Source organism: Leuciscus leuciscus (assembly GCF_965113295.1).
Source record: "Leuciscus leuciscus genome assembly, chromosome: 5".
NCBI classification, from domain to species: Eukaryota; Metazoa; Chordata; class Actinopteri; order Cypriniformes; family Leuciscidae; genus Leuciscus; species Leuciscus leuciscus.
Window position 1 is genome coordinate 5695394 of NC_138729.1, and position 17371 is coordinate 5712764.

Genomic DNA, 17371 nt, shown 5'->3' on the forward strand with positions numbered 1-17371 from the left:
CCAAAACATTCACGTGTAAAGTTATGTAATAAATTACATAGAAGTTATGTAAGTAAAGTTATATAAACAAAAAGCATAAAAGGCATTACCTTTTCTCACCTGGGCTGAACTTGCTTGCTTGTTTTTATTTAATAAAAAAAAAAAGTTGGCAAAACATTGGCAGTGACTTAATGCCTCGCTGCCCTTTCAAGCAATGACTTTGCAGCCAGTGTCTGGCAGCGAAGGATAGATCTAGGCTGCCTTCAAAAATCAATCAGATGAAGGTATCTCAGGAGACGGGAAGTGAAACTAACATTGTATTTGGACGTGCCCTGATGCCTTCAGACCTTGGAATGCGTCCTCCAAAGGCAGCATTTATCAGTTTTCGGATGCAGCCTCTTAGGCCCTGTCCCAAATGGCACACTTCATATGCACTTATGGTATTGTGGACTTACAATGGCTGCTAAGTCCATGAGATGGCTGCTCCAATGGCTGCTAAGTCCATGAGATGGCTGTTCCAATGGCTGCTAAGTCCATGAGATGGCTGTTCCAATGGCTGCTAAGTCCGCTAAGTCCATGAGACATAGGGTGTCCCATTTGTCATTTTAGGTGTCAGAAGGGTTCTCGCGAGCACCCGCTTTGCAGTCGATATGCAACACCACTGCTCCATTGTCCATGTCTACTACAACTCCACGGTCCAGGTCATGATCCAGCTCCAGTTCCCCTTCACAAGCCTGGCCCTCCATCCTTCCCCAAGACTGCCTCCACTCCAACACCCTCGTGGACTTTTCTTTGTTTTGGATTATATTTTGTAAAGGCGTCTGGAGCCGACATTAGAGGGGGGGATATGTCACGTTAGGTTTTGGGTTTTGTTCATGTTCATGCTTGGATGTCTTTTATTTTGTAAACAGGCATAGTCATGTTTCCTCGTCATGCATCACTCTAAAAATGGCTGGGTTAAAAACAACCCAATTGGCAACCCAGTGCTGGGTAAATATTGGACAGAACACATGCTGGGCTAAATTAACCCTGTGACATTATAACCCAGCAGGCTGGGTTGTTGAGAAAACCCAAGATGTAGTAATTTGTATATTTTTACCATTAATGGATGTGCTATTCTTGGTTATTTTTGCTGGGTTATTCTTATAATTTCACCTGTGCTTTACTGTAAAACTATGAATTAAGAAATAATGAAGAACATGTTTAGACTGTTAAAATAATCATTTTTAATGCCTGTCAACTGACATTCACAAATGGCAGCAATGACAACAAACTGCACATTCAATTTAAATGCAAAAATGTTTCACTACATGTTTAACTGTTTAAATACGCAGTGAAATTGACAGACAATTCAATTTTAATGTCAGCGAATGCAAAATCATTTTTAAAATATGCTAAAATGTACATAAGTATAGTTAAATAAAGTCAAAGACAGAAAGAAAATTAGTTCTGAACAATGACATTTATACCATTTAATTCTTAGAAAATTAAAGTGAAATTCACAGATGTGCAAAATTGTTTATTTGGTTTAAAAGTTACTCTTCAGCAAACGAGGACGTGCGAAGAAACCGAATTGCAGCAGATTCCTTGCCCTCCATTTGGAAGATATCATGCTGCAAGAACTCCAGGTAGAAGCACATGCTTGGGGTAGTTCATGTCAAATACATAGAATGCTTTGAAGCACATCAACAGCTGATATTATTCTGATTTGTTCCAAAGCTTGTCCATTGATGATGACAAAGGATTGCGATATCTGCTGGGCGTTTCCCATGGCCATGACAAAGGGATCGGTTTTTGTGGACTCTGCCCGGTTTAGAAATTCCACCATGTTCTTTGCCACCTATAAAAGAGAGTAGATCCAATACAGATTGTTTCATTGGCAATGGTGTCATTATTCAGTTGAAGTCGGTTCAGTGTTGATTCAATTCAGTTCAATAACTGTGTAAAGTTCTTCATGAAATGGAGTTCATCGTGATTTCAACAATCAATATTTTTACTTTTAAGTGGTATGCTTTACATTATTCCTAAAATGTCTTGTTTGATCTTGCTTTTTTTTTTTTTTGTCTAGGATCAAAGTTGCTTAATAGGAATTGTTTTGAGGTAATAAAGTTAAGTCAGATAATGTACTGTACATCCAGCCAGTTTTCATCACAAAATAAACTCCTTCGGGGTGATACGAGATCCCTCCACTTTGTGTTGATTACCCTGTTGAAGTTTATTCTGCAATATCAACTGGCTGGATGTACATACAGTATCCCTTGCTTAATGCACAGGCAGTTCCAGTCAGGTTACAATGCAGTTATGTGGTTTTATACTTACTAGTTGCAATGAAAGCCTTTCTAGCTTCGTCAATAGATGGACGAAAGACCTTCTGACCAATTCTGTACACCGTGGCATGAAGAAGGGGAAGGACCAAAAGAGCAACATCACCTCTATTCTCTGCAGAAAAGAGACATAACATCTCAGAAACAGGACCAGCTACAACATATATATACTAAAGTTAGTGCAATAAGCTACAGACATAAAAAATAAATATGCAATAATGATACTAAATACCTACGGTTGCCTTTTATGTTGTATCGAAGATGTTTTCCAAAGACTGATTCAACTTTTCTTTCTCCCTTTGGAGTGACTGAGCTTTGTAACCTTACAGATCTTTTTTATGCTCAAACAGCGACATAATAACACACTAACTAAAGTTGAAAAGATTAAAAAGCATAACATGGCCCCTTTAAGTAATTCTCCACCCACAAATTTAAATCTCTCATCCTTTACTCACCATTTCTTCTGTTCTGTGTAACACAAATGGAGATAAACCATAACAGTCCATACTAATACCAGCTGACATGCTCCCTTTATGTTTCTTAGCATTAGATGAGAGATTGTTTTCCTTTAAAAAACTGTACATGTAGTTACTGCATCTGATATTTATCATATTCGGAATCGAACCACAAGCTATAAATTGCTAAACTCAGAAGTTGGCAGCTTTGTGAGCTACCTATATTTAAAGGGGTGGTATAATGCCCTTTTCACAAGATGTAAAATAAGTCTTTGATGTCCCACGAGTGTGTATGTGAAGTATAAGCTCAAAATACCCCACAGATATTTTTATATAGCATGTTAAAAATGCACCGTTTTTGTGTCTGTCCCTTTAAATGCAAATGAGCTGCTGCTCCCGGCACAGGGGGCGGAGCTTCAAGAGCTTGTGTCCTTTTACCTCACACAGACATGCACTGGAAATTGCTAAAACTTTTAGCCTTTTATGTTCAAACCGAAGTCAGAAAGATGGAAAGACTCAAGAAGAAGTGACAACATGTGGACAACATTTCTGAATGGTTAGTTGGTGAATTTCTGTAGCTTATGTGTAGTTACAGTATCTTAGTCATTGATTAGCATATTAGCGTCTTGATAATCTATAAATCGTGTTCATGGAGGCGGGGTTTATGTAAATTCTAGGGTTAGTGATGTCACTAACCCGAGAGGAATGTTGTGTAGTCTCTACCAGCCGTTTTTTGTAGTCTTTAAAAAGCAATTTCTTTAAAAGCAAATATCTCCCTTTGCTTTGAACTTTGAGCGTTGTAACTTTGTAGATGTTGTTTATGCTCAAACAGCAACATTACACACTAACTAAAGTTAGAAAAGTGAAATAATAATCAACCACCCCTGTAACTATAGCACGAAGGCGCGAAGCTCGTGAAACAACCCAGCGTTGCAACCCAGCAGGTTTAACCCAACAACTGGAAAATTAAAACTACCCCAAGGTGTTTAAAATATGATAAAATAACCCAACAGACTCGACCCAGCATTCTGGGTTAAAAAACAACCCAGAATTTTTTAGTGTAGTATGATTACTTGTTCCCTGTACCTCTGTTTGATAAGTTTTATGTTTCTGCTCATGCAAGTTTAGTTTATTTTTGTATTTGTTCAAGTTCTGTTAATAAATGCTCTTGGGTTTTCCCTATACACACTTATTAAAATGTATTAATCATAGTTAAAATTTATTTCAACATAACTAATTATTCAAATCAAAAGTTTTTGTTAATATTATATAATGGACCTTAGATAATATGAACTAACAATGAAAAGTTGTATTTTTATTAACTTTATTAATAAATGCTGTAAATGCATTGGTCATTGTTTTTTAAAAGGTCATAGTTCACCCAAAAATGAAAATTCTGTCATCATTTGCTCAACCTCAAGTTGTTCCAAACCTGTATGCATTTCTTTCTTCGGCTGAACACAAAATAAGATATTTTGAAGAATGTCAGTAACCAAACAGTTGATGGGCCCCAACAATTTTTTTTTTTATATATATAAGTCAATGTTGCCCATCAACCCATATTCTTAAAAATATATTTTTTTGTGTTCAGTAAAAGAAAGAAATTGTATAATTTTTTTTAGAATTTATAAAATATTTTTTATTACAAAATTTACAGATTTAATTCAATATTACTAAATGTTAATTAAAAGGAAAGTTCTTTAATATGTGTGACTATTTTCCAGAGGTACTGTGGATCGCGCTCCTTCATCAAACACATTTCTTTAATTAGAAATCACTAGGTCTACTACTGGTCAGAAATTTCAAAAGCGTATATATGCCATTATAGTAAGTGATAATTAATAATAATAATTTGTTACATGTATATAGTGCTTTTCTAAGTACTCAAATTGCTTTACATATGGAAGGGGGAATCTTCTCAACCATCACCAATGTGCAGCACCACCTGGATGATGCGACGGCAGCCATATTGTACCAGAACACCCAGCATACACCAGCTTACTGGTGGAGAGGAGACAGTGATGAAGCCAATCAGTATATGGGGATGATTAGGAGGCCATGATGGACAGGGGCCAAGGGGCAAATTTGGCCAGGATGCCGGGGTTACACCCCTACTCTTTTTCCGAAGGACATCCTGGGATTTTGAATGACCACAGAGAGTCAGGACCTCGGTTTAACGTCTCACGAAGGACGTATACACTACACCAGGGCTGCCCAATCCTGTTCCTGGAGATCGACCTTCCTGCAAAGTTCCGCTCCGACCCTTTTCAAACACAACTGAAGCAGCTTATTGAGATCTTCGGGAGCACTTGATAATTACAGGCGTGTGTGTTGGATCTGAACTCTGCCGGATGGTAGATCTCCAGGAACAGGATTGGTCAGCCCTGCACTACACAAAGCCAAAACAACATTGAACACACAGATGTGGCATGAGTGAATGAATCAATGGCTGAACGAATCAGTTGAATTAATGAGTCAATGATTCACTCAATTGACTTGTCGCCACCTACTGACGTAACAATGTGGCAGAAAGGAAAAACTGAATTAGGTGTATGGTTTCCAAAAACAAATCAGAGAGACAGTTGTTTTGATTAATTGCTCAAATGGAACTGATCATAAAATTAATGCTGCTTTTAATACACATTTTAACTCCAATTGCATTTCCTGAGGGAAGGGAAAACTTTACCTTCATGGAGAACTGCACGACTGAAATGGCTCTCTAAATGGGTTTTGACCTTGCTCAACTTTGTTGACTGGAACAGAGCTGAACTACAGAACAAGCAGTGAAAGTTGCAGCATGTGGTGTATCTCTCCAATTCGGGCAAGGATCTTCCTTTTTGGATTGTTATATGCATCTTGAAAAAGAGAGAGACTTATTGTTAGAATATTTTGAGATCATCTCAATGAAAAGATCCCTAGTTCATTTTTTCATCATCGGCCCTACAATGATCCTAACCAAATCCATAAAATCACTTAATATTGGCCATGCAGAACATGATCACAGAAACTAACACATGATAACCATGGACTGTGTGTGGCGTAGATTAGGGACAATTTTGGCAGATTAGGCCAAATTGTAACAAACTATTAAAACTGCCAAACGTCTCATTCATTCATGATTGCAAAACAACGACAAAACGACAGGCTAATAACATATTGTAGTGCAACCATGCAGTCAGTGCAGTTTAATAATTATATGGTATATCTAATATGGTAAAACAATCAGTATTAAGCGAGTTTCACACTAATACAGTAAGCTACAGGTAAATCTTACACACATCAACATGCTTTTGTCATCTTTTTAAGTTTAATTAATGTGCTGGCTAGATTTACTTATTGTAGTCATTATAATAAGTATATTTTTTATTATTATTATTAATTAATCAATGGTTTGTCCACCATTTTTTTTTATTTATTTTTTTATGTATTAATATGTAAATTCTGTATACTATATTGTATTGGCCTACTACTAAATTTCATTGGTGAAAAAAAAAAAAAAAAAAAAAAAACGGACAGTCTGTTTATTATATTATATTATATTATATTATATTATATTATATTATATTATATTATATTATATTATATTATATTGTTATAGGTAAATGTTTAACTCATTACTACAAAAAAATAAAAATAAAAATATGTGCTACTGAAAAAAAAATCTTCATGACCTAAGAATATAGTGCTGGTTGAAATTAAATTCGATTTTATGTATTTGTGCAATACAATTTATATATATTTTTTATATATTATCTTATTATATTTTACAAATATAGCATATTAAAATGATATTGAAACACTTTTTATGTAATGTTTAAAAATATTTTTTAAATATATTATTCTAGCTATCATAATGTAGATACATTTAAACATAGCCTATTGGTATAAGGCCTTCTTTAAAAAAATATTTTAAAAAATAATACTATTAACAGATTTTGGTGCTCAGAATTGCAACAACAAAAGTTCACAAAAAGGGATTTTGAATAAATATTACATTTGTGTGAATATTGAGTTGCATTTTAGAGCCCATTTCAATAAGCGGTTGACAGAGACCTCTGGTGGAGAGATGAACGCACTGCACTGGACGTCACAAGCCCATTTCACCGTGAAATAATATTAGACAAAATATGTCCCACAACTTCACCTGCCATTAGTTGTTAAAAAAAAGTAACAATTAACGTTTAAAATAAAGGCTTCTTTTACCAAATAAGAGATTTCAAGTAAAGCTAGGCTACTATAATATGGCCACAAGGTGTTATTAAATTATAGAAATTATAAAAATCTGTTATTTTAATATTGTTTTGAAAGCGTGGTAGTTGAGTGTGCAATAATTCCCAATGTAAAAATTGTTCTCCTTTCAAAATCATTATCTTAAAATTTCTGAAGTTATAAATACGAGCGCGTTGGGCGCGACGCTCAATCAGTCTCGCGCTACACGATTGACATCATGGCGTCTTGCGCTGTACAGCTGGTGAGCATAAAGTCTCCGAAATGTAACTTAAGTACTCATTTAACCGTGTACGCGTGTTATAATCTAATAATATTTGTGTTGTTCTGCCTGAAATAACCTTTAAATGCCTTTGTTCATTTACTGAAGCGATTTCACGCCGAAAGTTTAACGGCGTCAACCGTAATGATGTGGTTGTGCCCCTACAACCATTAATTTTTTTTACATTTTACCAGATTGACAAAGTGACTAGGAGGAAGGGGGAGAAAAATAAATTTGAAACAAACATTTTGAAGGACCCTTGTATAAAGCATCCTTTACAAAACAGGTGTGTTCAGGCTGATTACGTTTGGAAATGTTGAGACATCCTCTCTCTATCATGTCTGATTAATTTGCTCTTTTCTTGTTTCTTGTTCCTTGTGTCATGTTGTACTGTGTGTAGATGGGGTCTTTGGTTCTACAAGCACGATAAGAGCAAAATGTGGCAAGACAATCTACGGCTCATCACCAGGTTCGACACAGTTGAGGACTTTTGGGCGTAAGTTCACGGTCACGTGTTTGCAATTAGACAAAAAACAAACCCAGTTGTCCATTTGCTTTGAGAACAAGGGTTTTCAAACTTCTTGGAGTCTTTTTTCCAAATTTTCCAAGGACCCCCTCATATTTATAACAGTGATTAAACCCAAAGTTAATGCGGGTGAGAGTAATAAACATAATAAGGACAGTCGGATTGACAGGGTTATTAAAGGTATAGTGGAGGATCTTTCTGAATTTTAGATAAGACCCGCCCTCTCCACTTTTTGAATAAGTTTGATTGATTCACCAGAATGATTGACAATTAGGAGGACCAATAGTATAGGTGATCCACCCGGAAGTAAAAAATCCTCTGCTATACCTTTAACAGAACAGTTATTGTAAGGGAAGGTTTATCACTGAATTTTATCATACTTTATCTACTCTTTGAACCGCATTATGGCAATAATGAGCACTGTAAACCGCTTTCTTACCTGTACATGACTGCGTTTTGCTGACGGACCGGCAGTTTCTTTCAGTTTTTTCCCCTCTGTGTTCATGGTCATCCAGTTCAGGTCAAATATTGATTACAAACAGTGGCGGTTCTAGGGGGGGGGGGCCGGGGGGGCCAGTGCCCCCGTGTCACCAAGCTTGGCCCCCCCTCTGGCCCCCCTAAATTTGGAATCGTAAAATCACACCAAACAACTGCGCATTTTATCAGTTGCGGCGCCTTCATCTATAGGCTACACTGCAGCACGACTAGGGTGACCAAACGTCCTGTTTTCCCAGGACATGTCCTGTTTTCAGGTCCTGTCCTGGCCGTCCTGTCTGTTTTTTATAAAGTGATGAAAATGTCCTGGTTTTCATTATTTTTCATTGGGCCATTAAGCGTGTACTTTAAATACATGCTTGCCTTTGCACACAAAACATATGAAACCGGCTTCGCCCCGTCTTGTTATAATCAGCGCGTTCCTCAATCCGCAGCGGCAAGCAGAGAGCACGTCAGAATACAGAGGGCACTGTGTGTTTGTGTGTGTGTGTTCATCTCAGCCTCATTGGTCTGTCACACTGCTCCTCAATGTCAGAATATTTGAAATGACCAATCAAATCAAAGTAGGCGGACTTTACGTTCACAGACACAGAATTTCAATTTTAGCAGCGTGACTCGACCAGGACTCGACGGTCGATGCTTCAGTTTACGGTCAAGTGCGAGATAAGATGTAAGTAGCTAACAGCGTAAAAAAAAAAAAAAAAAAAAGCCCAAATGTAAATTCACAGATAATTTACAGAGAAAATTCCTGTTTTTTTTCGTTTCGGTCGGGATCCGTGTAAAGCAGAATGCATGAACTGCAAAGCTGGAACGTACTTGTCAGTGTCAAATAAAGGTGCTAGCGAAGTAGAAGCCCACATAAAGAAAGTAAAGGCTACAAGAGAACATCAGGAGGATTGAAATAGTTTTTTTACTGAAATAGTGTAGTAGATTTTTTATTTTAGTGGTAGATTTTTAAGCTATGCTATGGCCATGAAAAGAAATTGTGTCATGTAAAAGGTGTTAAAAGCTAAACTTTTTTTTTAATAGTAGGCTATTCTATTGTTGCGGGCCAAACATTGAATGGAAAGGATGTATTAGGCTACTTTATGTATTAAAATACAATAACATAGTTGCAAGGTTGTGAATGCATTTGTCAAGTATTTTTTTGATGCATTCACCCCAACCACGCCCCCACCCCTTAACCACGCCTCCCAAACCACGCCCCCGTCCTGTTTTCTGAAAACTAAAATATGGTCACCCTAAGCACGACGTATATTCACATCAAACGTTAACGCAGAGGAACGGGACACTGCAGTTCACAAAAGTTCATTATTTGCATGTGCTTTAAAGCCTTGCCGGTTAAACATGTCATTCGCTGCTGATGCGCTGTTCAAATATGCGCTTTACTGAGCGCGTACACTCGACGCGCACATGCACTAAAAGCCTGTTACTGGACTAAGTTATCTTTTGAGTCTTATATTGCGCTAATACTGTCAAATACAGACAATGTTTACATAAACAAAGTTGGTTATGTCTAAAGTGAAAGCAAACAGAGAAAATTAATTAAAATCTGCTTGTCATATGCGTGTATATTAGACGCGTCGCGTGCAGTCCTTAAAGAGACAGTAGCCCTAATAATAAACATGCTGCCGCTTGTCCTTAAAGAGATAGTTCACCCAAAACCAAACAGTTGCTGGTCCCCATTGACTTCCATACATAGTAGGAAAAAAATATACTATGGAAGTCACAGGGGTAGGCTACATCAGCTGTTTGGTTACCCACATTCTTTCAAATAACGTTTATTTTCAACAGAAGAAAGAAACTTATTCAGGTTTAAAACAACTTAAGAGAGAAAATATGACTTTGTTGGGGGATAACTATCCCTTTAATGTTAATAAAACAACAAAACACACAGAGGAAATCATTCACTGCTCTTGACTGAGAACTTTAAGTCTGTTGTGTTTTATTTTCATATTTGTTCATTTAATTACTTTCTCATACTGTTAAATACACCTATAGCTGAAAAAATAAAGCAGTTTATTTCATTTGTATATTAAGTTGTGTATGTGTAATATGTATCTCTGTTCTTAATTTTTAATAACAAAGAAAATAATGACAAAGATTTTTATCTTCGCCTTTGGCCTAAATGTCTGCCATTCTTTTTTTATTTTATATTTTGTTACCTATAAGGCTTTGCTTTTAAAATAGGGACATTAGTTTGGCTGTAATGCTCAGTCACTTGCAAAATAGTAAAACCAACATGAAAAAAGAATCGTGATAAAATCGTGATTTTCCTGAAAAAAAAAAAATCGTTATATGATATTATTGCCATATCGCCCACCCCAGGTGTAAAAAAGTGCCTAGATGTGCTTAGATGCTAAACATTTTTTATTATTGATCATTATATCACACTACAATTAAACATAATGAAACATTAATTTGAATTGAAATTGTTTTATTAGCTTAGCTAATATAATTTATTAGCTTTTTCTAGAGATTGCAGTCATGCATGACATGGTGAAAAATGACTTGAAATAATACTGAAAATAGGTTAAGATGAATGTTAAAGGTGTGCCCCCTAAAAGCACAAGTGGCCCCTGCCTGGCCCCCCCAGTTACTGTGGTCTAGAACCGCCACTGATTACAAACAGAGGTTTTTCAGATTTTCCGTCGCAGTGATCTCTCCATATTTACGATATTCTGCAGCTCTTTAGTCTCCATCTCTGGAATCTGGAAATAACTCACTCCCGCTTAACGTTTACTGTTTGAATTAAATAACCATTATGACTAAAAGTTTGCTAAGAAGTATTTCCTACTATAGCAAGGCAGTATTTGACTCTAGTTAACATGCCCACTGTGTTTATGTGTGTTAAAGTTTTCTTACCTATTTGACAAAAGTGAAGACACAACAGCCTTTTTTCTTAATTTTCTGTAGTCGGGTAGCACTGATTTCAAAAGCCCATTTTGCCAGCCGTGAAGTACTCCTTTAAAAGTTATAGTTACAAATGCTCAGTTACAATTTATACATCTCTAATAATTGACAAAATACCAGAAGTCATGCATTTCACAGATGAGGGTTGTGGACCCAAGTTTCACTTACAAAGTTTATTATAGGCTAAGGAATAGAGTTCACTGCTTCTGTACCATCCTGGCATTTTATTTTCCCTCACGGATAATTATTCTTACAATTTAACCTGTTACCCCCGTTTTTAGCACGACTATGACAATCACGACAGCCTTGCATTAATTAGAGTTTTCCTCCACTTAAACACCCAGGGCCCATGACTGAATGAAAAGCAGACATTAATGAATATTCTCTCCACTGTTGTGTAAAGTTAAACCTGGGAATTCGTCAACATGTTGTTAATGACAATTTCAAAATAACCGTTCTATCCCCTGCTTTGATTTTCCATGTTTTCTTGTTCATATGTTTAATTAAATATGTTAATGAAACAGTCGCTGTTCAAATATTGAAGACTGAATTAAATAGTTATTCAAGGATTTGATTTAAAAAATGTGTGGTAAAAGGTTACAATCCTCAGGCTTTTGGCACCATCTGCAGGTTAACCATTACATTTTAGAATGACTTTGTAAATTTTTTGTTGATGCACTTTTTTTTTGCAATTTAAAATGGCTCAATGGGCAACCAAATGCTATTACAATTTACGTTATTAATTTTACCAGTATTGTGCAATAATATCATAAGATGTATTCGTTATCAGAGTTTTTTTTTTATCTGAGCATTATTGCCACATTATGTATGTATTTTAAGTCATTTAAAAGGCTTAAGATTTAACCAAAAAAAAGTTCATTCAACATTTCTATTGTTAGCAGATTGTGTACTTTGTCTTTTTCGGCTTTTTAATCTTCCTGGGTGTCGAAGCAGCAGCAATATGGGATGTTTATCATGTAACGCAGTTCAAATCACATTACATGACAATAATCGCAATATGACCTTTTGGCCAAATTAAGCAACCTTTCAAACACCCTCAGCAAACCTGGAGCTCCTGTGAAAAAAAAACAAAAAAACATTTTAAATAATCAGAGAAATCATAATTGCGTATTTTCCCCGAATCGTTCATCCCTATATCAGTTGGATTAATTGCTGTGGTTGTAAATCCTAAGAGCCTAGGTGGTTCTTCACCGGAAGGCCTCAACCTCTACACTTGATAGACGTTTGAATTCTCCACTAAATATGAAGGTGTTTGTCAAATTCCTCTGCAAAATGTTTTTCTGTTTCAGATTATACAACAACATACAGCTGCCAAGCAAACTGTCCTCTGGCTGTGACTACTCGATGTTCAAGGTGAATCTGGTGTAACTTGCTTCGTACTACTTTTCTTCAGTTTATTAACACTGTGCATATCTGTCCCGTTAATGACTGAAGTATTGTTTACAGTTCAAAACATGGCTGTCTACATTTAGTTCTGTTAATGTAATTCTGTTTGCTCTCAAGAAATGTAATTGAATCATTCATATTACACTTCCACAGTGACTCTTTGTAAAGCATTTTCTTTGTTTCTTTACAGGATGGCATAGAGCCCATGTGGGAAGACAGAAGTAATAAATGTGGTGGCCGCTGGTTGATTACTCTAGCCAAGCAGCACAGACACACTGAACTTGACCGGTTCTGGCTGGAAACGGTCAGAAACCATATATTTCCTTGCTTTATTTAACCTTTTGGATTTAATTGTTTGTCTGTTGGAAAAAGTTAAAATTATCTTCTTTCTGATTGTAAATTATCAGATCTTATCATTGTCTGTATGAACATTTATTACTTTATGTTCAGAAAGCTGCTTTTGTTAAAGCCTGAACTACAGCTAAATGTATGCTGAATATACGTTTGTTCTTGTGGCAGATGTTGTGTCTTATTGGAGAGGGCTTTGGCTCCTTCAGTCGGGATATCTGTGGAAGTGTAATCAATATCCGTGCCAAAGGGGACAAAATTGCCATCTGGACCTCCAATGCTGAGAACAGTGAGACCGTTACATACATTGGGTAAGCATGCTTTTAGTTCTGTTGTATAAACATAAGCATTAGCTGTTAAATCCTGCTTTTTATGGCCAACACTTCTGCTTTATTTATTTATCAGACAATATGAATTCATGTATGGAAGCTTGTTTCCGCCACGAGAAAAAAAAAACTAAGGTAATTGTGACCCTTTTATCTCCCAACGTGTTTTTTTTAACTCACAATTGTGAGTTTACATCTCACACACCCCACCTCCACCAGAATTGAGTTAATATCTCAGCATTTTGATAAAGAATCAGACAGGAATAAGCTTATTTTCTTTGCACTAAAATCTCTGTTTACTTCACTGGTTTGCACTTTACTTGCCATGTGTCTTGCGCTGCTTCTTCTTCTTTTAGTTATTTATTAGATAGTAGTATTTTATATTTTATTTAGATTTTTAATCTTTAGTGTTAATGTTATTTGTATGCACCATGGGTCTGAGAGTAATGTAATTTCAATTCTCTATATGTACTGTACATGTGGAAGAACTGACAATAAAGCATACTTGACTTGACTTGACTTGAAGAAAAAAGTCATAATTATGAAATATAAACATGCAATTCTGACTTTTTGTTTTGCACTTTGGAATTTTTTAATCCCAATTCAGATTTTTCGGACTCAGAATTGAGATATAAACTCGGAAATACTTGTTTTAAAGTCTGAATTGTGAGAAGAAACTCGCAATTGTAAGATAAAAGTCAGAATTGTGGGATTAAAAGTTGCAATTACCTTATTATTTTTATTCCGTGGCAGAAACAAGCTCCCATATGAATGAGGGCTTACATCTGACATATATTATGATATGCGTTTATGGGTTTTTTGATTTCATATATTTCGACGTCTTTTGAATGATGTCAGGCAGAGCCAGATGTAAGCATTTGACCACTCATGGTGCTGTAAACATTAATGATCATGAGAAAGGAATTTGTGCCTAGCAACCTAATGAAGCTAATTATCCATCATATCAGACGGATGGGGAACAGCCTGCAGTCCTCGGCTGCTAGGATATACTGTACAGCTGCGAGATTCCCAATCTAAAGTGTAAACAGTATTTGATCTAAAGCATTTTCTACTAAAGTCAGAGCAGATTCGGGTTTATCATTGTTTAAGGCACACTTGCTAGGGTTGGGCATTGACACATTTCATGATTCGATTTTGATTCACAAGCTTGCGATTCAATTTGATTCAATGTTGATTAATTTGGGGATGTCTCAGGTACAGTACACGCCACAAAGTTTTGATCTTTCATCAACTGAAAACAGCATAGTAGAGCTGTACAATTCCGGATAAATTGAGAATTTAGTTTTTCTTGTTTCAAATAGAGATCACAATTCTATGAGTTGAAAGTGTAATTTTTTTTTAATGAAGGATTCAATGGCTCACTCATGAAGACTTAACTTGTTTCAATACTGGATGAATCAGCCTTTTGTTAAATGTATTTGTCATTGAATCATTCATTCAAGGGATTCATTTAAAGTCACTTGTCGCCACCTACTGGTGTAACAACGTAATTGATACGATCTTCATTTGAAGCGTCAAGTTTTTTTTTCAAAAGGTGATCTTGATAGCCTCCATAGACATCAGTGTTTATATCTGAACTATAAACTTTTATTCCAGTACTTCTGTGATTTAATTTGAGTATTTGTAGCACATAACCATACTGTGATGTTGAAAAGACTGTTTAAGCTGTTTCATACCTGCTTTCTCTGGCTCAGTGGCAGCACCAACACAGATTTTAGGTTTAATAGACACAGTTGAATCGCTGTTATTTAGGAATAAGATCGTGTAGGTGTTTGAATCGAGATTGCTGATCCCCCCATAACTGTCACTCACGCTCACGAGTGACGACCAGAAGTCAAGACTAAACCAATTCACCTTGGTGGTGGTGACCAAGTAATCGTTTTGTATTACCTATCTTTATTAGCCATTCAGACCATTCAGAAAAACAAAAATGTGCAGGAAATATAGAGGCCCGTATTTATAATATTATGAATGAAATGTGCGTTATCTGGAAGAAAGTCGAGGTGTGACTGATAACTTCGATAACTATATGGATTCCCCCCCCCCCCTTGTCCGTTCCATTTGGGAGAGACCCAGAGGTGAACTGTTATCCGCGCCCGCGCCTCCGCGCCCCCTCCCCTTTCCCCTTCTCAAACAAACAGCTTCTGTGCACGGCATCTTCTCAGCAAGCAGGGGGCGCAAATTTGGCAATTCCCCACACAGTGAAATGATAGATAATAGAAAACCGCTTCGCGGCGCAGATTTGTATTTTTTTTCTGCTCGTGCCGGCGGTGCCGCCCCCCAAAAAATGCCGCCCCGGGCGATTGCCCGGTTCGCCCGTGCCTAAAACCGCTACTGCATAGAAATCAGGAGTAAACATTTCCCACTGTCGATAGAAGAGTGCAGATCTGTTGGCTGTTCTCCACCAAAGCATCAGTACATGAACCTGATGTGGGCCAGTGGAGTGAGAAAAAGGAGGTGTGACTTGGTAGTATTTAGTGTGATGTTGAACAGAAACACAGGGGTTTTGGTGACATTCCAAATCCCTTAACTTAAAAAAAAAAAAAAAAAAAAGCGTTTTCCAAAAGGTCGGCAATCTCAGCGATGCCATTTTGGTTTCTTGAACCGTTTTTAAAATAAAAAATTTTCTTAGTGTGAAGGTCATTTTTTTTTTAAATCTAAAGAACCCCTTTTCACTATAAATAAACTTTTGTGCAATGAAAAGGTTCCATTGATGTTTAATGTTTTTCATGGAACTTTAGTTGCCAATAAAGAAGCTTTTTCCCAAGAAGACTTGTCTGCTCTACAAGTTGTTCACTTCTCTCATATTGCTTCCCTTTCAGTCAAAAGTATAAAGAAAATCTTGGACTCCCGCAGAAACTTGTCATTGGATATCAAGCCCATGCAGACACTGCAACCAAGAGCAACTCCATAACCAAAAACAAGTTTGTTGTTTAAAAGTAGGCTTTAGTTTGATGCTGTTGCAGGGGCCTGGATGTTTATATTGGTATACGTTTAGTATTCTTGTATTCAGATGTTTTTTGTTACTTTGTGGGGCTGTAACTTGTGGCATTTAAATTCACATTGATGATATGCAAGACTTTGTAAATGTTTTAGTTGTACTTTTTTTTTGCTGTGGTGAAGGGCTGTAAAATGCTAAGACCTTCTTTTTTTTTTGGAAAATTAAAACTTGATCTACTTTTGCAAATGTTTCTATGGCTGTATGCTTGTGTGCAAAGAACATGCTTTGGCTATCCTTTAAGTTAAAACAAGTCTTAAAAATATGTTGCACTGTTCATTTCAAAGAAGGATGGATGGATGGAGATTTATTGGAAGGAATGAATGTGGTGTGATTTATTGGAAACAAGGAACAACCCTTTGGTATAAACTTTGGAGTTTATTTCAATAAGCTGATTTTTGTGAGTTATCATTGAACTGGTGTCCATGTAAACGTGCTCATTATCAGTGTCACAAAGTTGCTTATTTGATTAGTTACCTGAAGTGTAGAAGCTAATCTTTCATTTATGGTTTATAATAAGGTCTCATTTGTTAACATTAATGTGCTAACTATGAGCAATACACTTGTTACAGTATTTATTAATCTTTTTAATGCTAGTTAATAAAACATTTTTTAATGTTACTACTACATTATTAAAATCAATTTGTTAAATGTTGAAATGAACTAACTAGGATTAATAAATGCTGTAGTAGTATTGTTCATTCTTAGTTCATTATTGTTAACTAATGAAACCTTATTGTAAGTTGTTCCCAATCTTTTTAAGTTTCTGTCCAGAACATTTCTTTGTTTAAAGGAATTTGAGTCTTAATCTTAAGTCTCTTGAGCATGTTACTTAAAATATAGTAGTATTTTGATTAGAACGCATTTTTCAGCACTTAACTGTGCTGGTGAAGTGGCTTTAGTGACTAACGAGCCTGGGTTGGTACAGAAAGGCATGGTTCAACAACAGTAACCATTCGTTGAATTATATTAAATCCTCAAAACAAAGCTTGCGTGTGTTATGAGTGCTTGCTTGTCATGATCCTGCCAGTTACGGTGTGTCTATTCGCCTGTCTTGTTGGCAAAGGCAATTTACACTAACTCTGCCCAC

At 36.3% G+C, this 17371-nt stretch overlaps 1 protein-coding gene and 1 long non-coding RNA gene across 2 annotated transcripts; one reads left to right on the plus strand and one right to left on the minus strand.

Annotated features, from left to right (window-relative positions):
• Window positions 1-1351: 1351 nt before the first annotated feature.
• On the minus strand, window positions 1352-5634 carry LOC309499669. Its single transcript, XR_014206316.1, has 3 exons — window positions 5445-5634; window positions 2299-2418; window positions 1352-1819 (listed from the first exon to the last, which is right to left on the minus strand). It is a non-coding gene; the product is annotated as an uncharacterized lncRNA (long non-coding RNA).
• A 1561-nt stretch (window positions 5635-7195) lies between these two features.
• eif4e1b (eukaryotic translation initiation factor 4E family member 1B) lies at window positions 7196-16504 on the plus strand. The gene is made up of 7 exons (XM_082168822.1): window positions 7196-7229; window positions 7442-7533; window positions 7648-7743; window positions 12492-12555; window positions 12779-12892; window positions 13108-13247; window positions 16106-16504. The coding sequence occupies exons 1-7, from the start codon at window positions 7206-7208 to the stop codon at window positions 16218-16220; spliced, it is 645 nt and encodes a 214-aa protein (XP_082024948.1). The 5' UTR covers window positions 7196-7205; the 3' UTR covers window positions 16221-16504.
• The last annotated feature ends 867 nt before the right edge of the window (window positions 16505-17371 follow it).